Source organism: Nicotiana sylvestris, chromosome 6 (genome assembly GCF_000393655.2).
Source record: "Nicotiana sylvestris chromosome 6, ASM39365v2, whole genome shotgun sequence".
Lineage (NCBI taxonomy): Eukaryota > Viridiplantae > Streptophyta > Magnoliopsida > Solanales > Solanaceae > Nicotiana > Nicotiana sylvestris.
The window spans coordinates 92,310,069-92,320,047 of record NC_091062.1 but is presented as its reverse complement, the minus strand read 5'-3'; the positions used below and the strand labels follow the sequence as shown (position 1 = coordinate 92,320,047).

The window sequence follows — 9,979 nt, the reverse complement described above, 5'->3', positions numbered from 1 at the left end:
TCGCCTTAATCTAAATGTGTAGAATGAGTACGGTTCAGAATTTATCGGTGAAGGTTCTGACTGAGATTCCATTGGAACTCCACATGTGGTAGGAAGATTTGGGAAAACAGGGGCGAGACAAGGCCAACCGCTACCTGGGGGCACTCACTGGATTATTGAAGATTAAGCCTAGGAGTGATGTAATAGAGGCATTAGTAACATTCTGGGACCCCGCTCACAACGTTCTACATTTCTCGAATTTTGAGCTTACACCTACCTTGGAGGAAATAGCGGGTTATATTGGGAGTATAGAGGGTCTAAGACACAAATACTTGATAGCTCCAAGGGTCGTCACTCCCCAAAAATGTTTGGACCTATTGAAAATAACCAGGCATGTCCAGAATGCAGATCTGACTGAGGAATTTTCCACTTTACACTTTTTGTACCAGCGGTATGGACATTTAAGAGGATTGGATGACCCAGAAGGTGGACTTTGCAGTAACAGAAACAGATCAAAGTGGGAAATACATAGATGATTTTCTTTCATGGTGGCATTTTTAGGCCTCTTAGTGTTTCCAAGGGAGGACGGGAATATTGATTTGCGAGTAGCTGGAGTCATCAAAGTTTTGATTACTAATGCCAAGATCACCCTTGCGCCCATGATCATAGCGGAAATATTCCTTGCACTGACAGCCTGTAAGGTCAGAATAGAGTTTTTTGAGAGGTGCAATATGTTATTACATATGTGGATGATCGAACACCTTTGTCACCGCCCTCGATACATGAACTATGGGTCTATGGAAAAAAGCTGCATTGAAGAGTTTGGTGCCCGAGTGACTGGATTTGAAATACCAGAAGGGGTCAAAGATTGGATATCCCATCTTCATTCCATAACTGCGAATCAGATAGAATGGATACTGGGTTGGCTTCCCATTGATGAGATCGTATACATGCTTACCACTGGTCCTTACTTCCTACTAATGGGTCTCTGAAGCATCTAACCCTATGCCCCATGTCGGCTTCTGAGACAACTTGGAAGATGCTAGATAGTTCCCAAAGACGAAGATCTTAGTATTCATGTAGTTGAAATTCGCTCTGAGGCTCAATTTCCTGAAGAAGTGGTTCGCCAGATTTGGAGCGAATGCCAGTATCTGGGGACAAAAACCTGAGTGCGTGATTTATCCAGGGGTGAGGTTTCACCAGGTTATCTTGCTTGGTATGGGAAGAGAATCGCGGCCAATGATTAATCTAAAAGGCCAACCAAAAGGCCCCACATGTAAGAGTTTGTTGACGCGTCACAAGAACATTAGGCTTGGTTAACCATAGAGAATGAGACATTAAGTTTGATAGTAGTTTGCAGGTCATTGATGATGAAGGAGAGAAGAAAATTGGCCCGAGAAAACGAAGCCCTCCGAGCCCAGATTCAAAGGATGAAGATAGCTGCTGAAAACCCGGGAAGGAGCAGAACAGATGAAAAACTTATAAACGGTCTTAGGCGGAAAGTGTGCGATTATGGGATCAATTTGGAAAAAGCTGAAGATGAATTGGAAAGAACCCAGGCAAAGTTGGCAAAGAATGCAGAAGAACGGGTGAAGTTTGTTCAACAGTTAAAAGGAAAGTATTACAAAGAAGTCACAAGTTTAAAGAAAAAGCTAACCACTCTTGAGAACGAAATGGGTCAGCAAAAACAAAGAACTTTAAAGCGGAAAGAGAGCATTGTTATGCATTAATGTCTCAATTGGAAGAAGGCATGCAGCAGTTACAAGAGCAAAACCATATGGCCACCCAGGTTTTAGAGGCCAGGTCTCAGCAGATTGGATGCCTACTCCAAGAAAAGGGCATCATTAGAGAAAGGATTAGAGGAATTGTTGATTATGTCATCATGAAATGCCATGAATGCGAGGATATGACCAGATCCATGTTCTTCTCTACTATGATGATTTTTGTCCGTCAGATAATGGACGACCTATGTCGCCTCCAAGAAGATATGGCACGCAGGCCCGAGGCGAGACACTTAGGTATTCCTGATTTTTTTTTCGAGTTTGTATTTCAGTTTCTTTTAGAGTCTGTTAGTCTACTTTGAGTCTTTTGGTTTTTCAGTTCTTAAGTATATATGTCGGAGTCATTGTAATAGAAGAAAATCAGAAGTTTTTATTTAATGAAAATTTGAAAACCCAAAAAAATGTTTCATTCTTTTATTTCGCATTTATCCTCTAAACTACGTAATGATCTGATTCACGCGGCATTGTGATATGTAGGCAATCTCCATCAAATCTAGTCATAGCTATAGATGACTCGAATAAGAGAGAAAATGATGAAAAGAGGGCACAAGAAAAAGAGAGAAAAGAATGCAAAAGAGAGAGTGCAAAGAAAAGAGAGAAAATAATGAAATAGCGCAAAGAAAAGAAAAGATTCAAGATCTGGGAGATAACAGAAGCTGGAAATGAGACACGCAACCGTTGTAAAACATGTAGAAAAATGTTTAACTATCTAGGTGCATTACATTCCCCAACGTGTGATTCCCTATGTGTTAAATGTCTCAAACTAACCAGTTTGTTGTGTATGTTGTTTGAGATCAGGTTCTATTTTTAGGTGGTTGGTTTTGTGGTAACCTGGCTTCGCACCCTTACTTTACAAGATTTAAAGGGATTGTTGAAATGACGTCAGAAAGTCATCTACCAATAATTAATCCCTTAGAGTATAGCCTGGTATTAGGGATCCCAACCTCAGAGTCAGCAACTGCTGAAGAAAATAGAATATTGCGTCTCCGCATATTAGAGATGTGGGACGCTTGGTCTAATGGTAGAGAACCGCCCAGTGCAATCCCTGGATTTCCCGAACTGATTCCCAGGACAAGTGGAACCTCCAATGTCCCTATTCCTGTAACCAACCCGTTCATCCCGTTCGGGTACCCCACTATGTCAGCTAATTTCACCGGTATGCCTTCTGAGATTTGCCCCTAGGCACCGTTTTTAGGAGTATCTTCCACGATATTCACTGCACCACCGGTCTCAACTACGACACAGCCAATAGTGCCTAGACCATGTTTTGAACCGTCTGCCTTCACTTTCCAAGTACCACAATTTCAACTGGACACGACTCATGTCACCCCAAATTCCTACCCTCAGCAGCCCCGGTATGAGTCTCCCATGGAACAAGAAAGAACTGTGAAGAACCCCGAGCAAGAAGAGATGACTCGGAAAATGAAAAGCATCGAACAATGTCTCAAGAGCATGCAAAGCCTGAGTGGCCAGAAGAGTGTCACCTACGCTGACCTGTGCATGTTCCCTCATGTTCATCTGCCCATCGGCTTTAAGACGCCAAAATTCGAAAAGTATGACGGGCATGGAGACCTAATTGCCCATTTGAAAAGATATTGAAATCAGTTAAGAGGAGTGGGTGGAAAAGAAGAACACCTAATGGCTTACTTCGGGGAGAGTTTAACCGGAATTGCATCAGAATGGTATATGGACCAAGACATCTCCCACTAGCGCATATGGGATGACTTGGTCCGAGACTTTGTTAGACAGTTCTAGTACAATGTGGACATAGCTCCAAATAGAAACTCTTTGTCCAATTTCAAAAAGAAAGCTTTCAAGAGTATGCTATCAAGTGGCGTGAACAAGCTACCAGGGTAAAATCCCCAATGGATGAGACCGAGATGGTCAGTGTCTTCTTATATGCCCAAGAGGCTGATTATTTCCAGAACATGATGTCTGCCATGGGAAAGCCGTTTGCAAAAGCCATAAAGATTGGATAAATGGTGGAAAATGGTTTGAAAACGGGTCGCATCATGAGCCAATCGGCTATAAGAGCCACTTCTCAAGCAATCCTGAGCGGGTCAAGGGGAGTAGCAAACCGGAAAAAGAAAGAGGAGGTAGTAATGATGGCTTTAAGTTTGATAAATCCTCGTCAACCCTGAGGTTACTTTGGTTCCCCTTCCAGCACCCCGCAACATTACTACCCCCACCAAGATGCGGCATATGCCATGTCTTCTCATCCTTATATAGTAATGAATGCCCAGCCATACACTCAGCCGTGACAACATTACAATCAGAACCGAGCTCCACCTCAAAGAAACAACCCTTCTCACCAAGCCCCATATAATCCACGTCCACCACAAAACAATTATCCATATAATGCACGTCCCCATGAACCACCCAGAAAAACTAACTTCACACCCATCGGTGAATCATATTCCAGCCTCTTCCCAAAGTTGGTCCAAATAAGCCTGTTATAGCCCGTACCTCCAAACAGGCAAAACCCAGAGTCATCATCCTACCGACTCGGTACCAGATGCGCTTATCACTCAGGGGCGGAAGGGCACGACACTGAAAATTGTTGGACCCTTAAGAGGGCAGTCGAAAATCTGATAGAACTAATAACCCATTGCTGAGGGATGAGGAAGTCCCCAATGTAACTAATAACCCATTGTCGGCTTACAACAACGGCCAATCATTGGGATGATCTGTGAGGACAAAAAGTTTGACCCAGCTTTGAAAGCTATCATTGCCATCATCGATGTAGAAAAGAAACCCAAAGCGGCAGTTAAGCAATCCAAGGATGAGAAGAAGATCAACCCCAATCCCCAAAGCACAAAAAAGGCTGTGAAAACCAAGGCAGGGGCAGCACCTCCTAAAAAGGCCATTCTCTATGTTCCCAAGGCCCCTAGAAAGGAACAATTCGTGTTGAGTCCTCCCAAAAGGTTTGAGCAAAACAAGGTTATGTTGAAGGTACCAAAGATGTACGTACCAAAAGGGAACTTATGTGGCACGAGGGCGATAATTTCACCCAGGCTGACTAAGCCTGTGGTTATCAGTCATGCACCATAGAATCACATGAAAGACCCCACTGTCATCCCCTCGAACTACAATAAAGCAGTGGTCACGTACAAGGGAAAAGAAATCATGGGGGAAGTAAATGAAATGAACCAATCTGTGAAGTACCTCAACTTGGAAGAATTGAATAAGACCAAGCAAAAGCATTTTCCGCTTAAAAAGCTAGTCAGTGTTGAGGAGGCAGAGGAATTCTTCTGAAAGATGAAAACCTCGGACTACACTGTAATTGATCAACTTAGGAAGTCCCCCTCTTAGGTTTCACTTTTTTCCCTGTTGATAAGATCGAATGAGCATCAGAAACTATTGTTAAAGACATTTAATGAGGCATATGTTCTGGTCTAAACCACGGTTGAACAATTGGAAAGAATGGCGGAATGATTTTTTGAAGTCAATCGAAATGACTTGCCCCCAGAAATGGTTGCCCACAACAAATCTCTTCATTTGACCGTCAAGTGTGAAGGATACTATGTAAAAAGTGTCATGTTGGATGGCGGATCTGGGGTCGACATTTGCCCTCTCTCAACCTTATAGAGGATGGAAATTGGGACTGAAAGGATTAGACCCAATAATATTTGCGTACGTGCTTTTGACGGCATCAAGAGGGATACGATAGGGGAGATTGATTTGGTCCTAACCATTGGCCCTGTGGATTTTGAAGTGACATTTCAGGTTTTGTACATGGACACCTCCTACAATTTTCTCCTAGGAAGGCCCTGGATTCATGCTGCATGAGCTGTACCCTCTACTCTCCATCAAATGGTTAAGTTTGAACCTCAAAACCAAGAAATAGTGGTCCAAGGAGAAGATGAACAATCAATCTACAGGGACCCGTCAGTCCCATGCTTAGAAGCTAGAGAGGGTAGTGAACACATTGTCTACCAAGCTTTTGAGGTCATGGTCGCAAACCAGTGTGAGGAAGGAACCCCATGTCCTCAACCCTACTTATAAAACACATCAATCATGGTCACCAGTGAAATGATCAAACACGAGTACAACCCCAGGAAAGAGTTCGGGGTATCTTTGCAAGGCATTACAGAGCCCATCACTTTGACTGCCAGCGAGAAGTTCTTTGGCGTAGGCTTCCAAGATACAGAGGCCGATGTAAAATGGGCTAATGAACATAAGAACAATGGGTGGGTCCTGCCTCGGCTGGTCCCACATCTCACCAGGACGTTTGTTAAGCCAAGGTACATAGAAGAAAAAGAAGAAGATGCCTTCACGACCAAAGAAATTGAGGACATATGTGGGGCAATGAGGCAAATGTTATACGAGGTTCACATGGTCCAACCACGTGAAGGCTCAAGCACTGCTGAGGTGCAATATATGGGTCCAAATGCTAAGCTTCAAAATTGGAAGGCTACTTCCTTCCCAGTCAGGCGAGAATCCCGATAGTTCAGTCTTGCCATCTTTTCTGTATTCCGAGTTATTTCAGGGTGTAACTCGAATATTTTTAGTTTATTGTCCTTTAAATTCCGATGTAAACCCTCCTATCTTCAAATTCAATGAAATGAAATCAATATTTCATTGTCTTTGAATCTCTTTCTTTATTCTTTCTGATTTTTGTTATTTTTTCTTATCTCTCTTTTTAGTTCTAATAATGCGGACTTAAATAACATGACATGCTTGAGGACTTCATGCCCAGATCCTAACACGCTGTCTAACTATGAAATAATGAATCAAGAACCAGAATATGATGAAGATGAGGCTTTTAGGAAAATAAATTAAGAACTGAAACAATTTGAGAATAAGCCTAAGCTAAACTTAAATGAAACCGAGCCAATCAATTTGGGTAGTCCGGAAGAGGTCCAGGAAACCATGATAAGCATTCACGCTGATGAAAGAACTAGAGATGTATTGATCCAACTTTTGTTCGAATTCACAGATGTGTTTGCTTGGTCCTATGATGATATGCCAGGATTGAGTGTTGATTTATTAGTTCACAAATTGCCAACCTATACCGGTTATCCACCTGTCCAACAAAAAAAGAGAAAGTTTAAAACAGACATCAGTGACAAAGTCAAAGAAGAAGTCACCAAATAGTTGAAAGCCGGTGTGATCGGAGTGGTCCGATATACCACATGGTTGGCTAATGTGCTCCCAGTGCCAAAAAAGATGGAAAACCCGAGTGTATGTTGATTATTGGGATTTGAATAAAGCAAGCCCCAAGGACAACTTTCCATTGCCAAACATCCACATTCTTGTTGACAACTGTGCCAAACATGAGATATAGTCTTTTGTGGATTGTTATGCTAGGTATAACCAGGTTTTAATGTAAGAAGGAGACGCAGAAAAGACAGCTTTCACCACACCCTGGGGAACTTACTGTTATAGGGTCATGCCGTTTGGTTTGAAGAACGTCGGGGCAACTTACATGAGAGCTATGACTGATGTCTTTCACGACATGATGCACCAGTCAATTGAGATGTATGTGGATGATATGATCATTAAATCTAGAACGCAGGACGACCATGTGCGGATCTGAGAATATTTTTTGAGTGATTGCGTAAGTATGACTTGAAGTTGAATCCAGCTAAGTGTGCATTTGGAGTAACATATGGGAAACGTTTTGGGGTTTATATTCAGTCGTAGGGGCATCGAGTTAGATCCAACAAAGATAAAGTCTATTCGGGATTTTCCACCTCCGAGAACCAAAAAAGAGGTTTTGAGTTTGTTGGGAAGGTTGAATGACATCAGCAGATTCATTGCACAGCTAGCTACCACCTGCGAGCCCATATTCAAGCTATTAAAGAAAGATGAGACAATTAGATGGATAGATGAGTGTCAAGAAGTTTTCGACAAAATCAAAGAATATCTGCCAAATCCGCCGGTGTTGGTTCCACCCGAGCCTGGAAGCCCTTTGTTCTTGTACTTGATAGTGTTGGAGAATTCTTTTGGATGTGTTCTCGGGAAACATGATGCGACCGGGAAGAAAGAACAAGCCATATACTACTTGAGCAAGAAGTTCACTAGTTTTGAAGCCAAGTACACTTTGTTGGAAAGAACTTGTTGTGCCCTAACTTGGGTCTCTCAGAAGCTTAGGCATTACTTGTTGGCTTATACCACCTATCTCATAACCATATTGGATCCTTTGAAGTACATATTCCAAAAACCGATGCCCACAGGAAGGTTAGCAAAATGGAAAATCCTGCTCACTAAGTTCGACATTGTCTATGTCACCCGCACGGCGATGAAAGCTCAAGATTTAGGAGATCACCTAGCTGAGAATCATGCTGATGATGAATATCAGCCTTTGAGTACTTACTTTTTGGACGAGGAAGTAAATTTAGTTGAGGTAATTCCAGAAGGCACCAATGCTTGGAAAATGTTCTTTGATGGAGCGGCAAATGCAAAGGGTGTCGGGATTGGGGCAATTTTGATTTCGCCTACTGGTCAGCACTATCCGACCACAGCCCGGCTTCGTTTCTTCTGTATGAACAACACTGCCGAGTATGAAGCTTGCATATGGGTATGAACATGGCAGTTGATCTGGATGTGGAGGAATTGTTAATTATGGGAGATTCTGACTTGATTATTCGGCAAGCTCAAGGTGAATGGGAAACTCGGGACATCAAGCTTATCCCATACAGGCAACATGTGGAAGATCTTAGCAAATGGTTCAAGTCTGTTGAATTCAGGTACATCCCACGATTCCACAATGATTTAGCTAATGCTTTAGCTACCTTGGCAACAAGGTTGCCATATCCGGGTAATGTCCATATCGACCTGTTGGAGATCCAAATCCGAGAAAGACATGGTTATTGCAATACGGTTGAAATAGAACTAGATGTTTAGCCATGGTATCATGATATCAAAAGGTTTTTGAAAACAAATGAATATCCCGAGCAAGCCAGTGGAGATCAAAAAAGAACTATTAGAAGGCTCGCCAGCAGTTTCTTTTTGAGTGGAGAGGTCTTGTACAAAAGAACTCTAGACCTGAACCTTTTAAGATGCGTGGATGCCCAAGAGGCTGGAAAAATCATGAATGAAGTGCATACAGGAGTATGTGAACCCCATATGAACGGATACATCCTTGCAAAGAAAATCCTTCGGGCAGGTTATTACTGGATGACCATGGAAAAGGATTGTTTCAATTTTGTCCGAAAGTGTCATCAGTGTCAGGTACACGGTGGCCTGATTCATGCACCACCTTCAGAATTGCATCCTATGTCAGCACCATGGTCGTTCGTTGCTTGGGGTATGGATGTCATTAGGCAAATCGAGCCAAAAGCTTCAAATGGGCACAGATTCATCTTAATTGTTATTGACTATTTCACAAAGTGGGTTGAAGCAGTCACTTTCAGGGCCGTCACCATGAAAGCAGTGATGAACTTCGTGCATTCCAACATTATCTGTCATTTTGGTATTTCTACGACTATCATTACGGACAATGCTACAAATTTGAACAGTCATTTTATAAGGGAGGTATGCGAACAATTTAAGATCATGCATCGAAATTCTACCCCTTATCGGCCCAATGCTAATGGTGTTGTTGAAGCAGCAAACAAAAATATCAAGAAGATTCTCAGGAAAATGATTCAAAGTTCTAGACAATGGCATAAAAAGCTGCCTTTTGTACTATTGGGATACCGCACAACCGTGCGCACGTCAGTTAGGGCAACACCCTATCTATTGGTTTATGGCAATGAAGTCATAATACCTGCAGAAGTTGAAATTTCATCTCTTCGAATAATCGTTGAAGCTGAGATTGAGGACAATGAATGGGTCAAGACCCGTCTAGAATAGCTAACCTTGATTGATGAAAAGTGGATGGCTGCTGTTTGACACGGGTAGTTGTATCAACAAAGAATGGCCCGTGCCTACAACAAGAAAGTGCGGCCTAGAAACATGGAAGTGGGGCAGCTTGTTCTAAGGCGTATTCTCCCACATCATGAGGAATAAAAAAGGAAAGTTCGCTCCAAATTGGAAAGGTCCGTACATTGTAAGAAAATTGTTGCCGAAAGAAGCATTGTATTTAGGAGACATCGCAGGAAATGATCCCGAAACGGTTGTTAATGCTGATGCGGTCAAAATGTATTATGTTTGACCTTTTTACGCGGTTTTAGTACTCTCTAATTGGGATGACGAAGGCTTTCATTTCTCGCTACCCAAACACTATCAATCCTTTGCAAACCCTTTGAGCCGGTTACCCTTCTTTTGATTAC

The 9,979-nt window shown here is 42.4% G+C and overlaps 1 protein-coding gene across 1 annotated transcript; it reads left to right on the top strand.

The window, feature by feature from the left end:
* Positions 1-8,291: 8,291 nt before the first annotated feature.
* LOC138870946 (uncharacterized) lies at positions 8,292-8,609 on the top strand. The gene has a single exon (XM_070148789.1). The coding sequence runs from the start codon at positions 8,292-8,294 to the stop codon at positions 8,607-8,609; it is 318 nt and encodes a 105-aa protein (XP_070004890.1).
* Positions 8,610-9,979: the final 1,370 nt, after the last annotated feature.

What these genes read in the sequence shown, in the direction of transcription:
- LOC138870946 (XM_070148789.1), top strand. Translation starts at nt 8,292, where the DNA reads ATGGCAGTTGATCTGGATGTGGAGGAATTGTTAATTATGGGAGATTCT.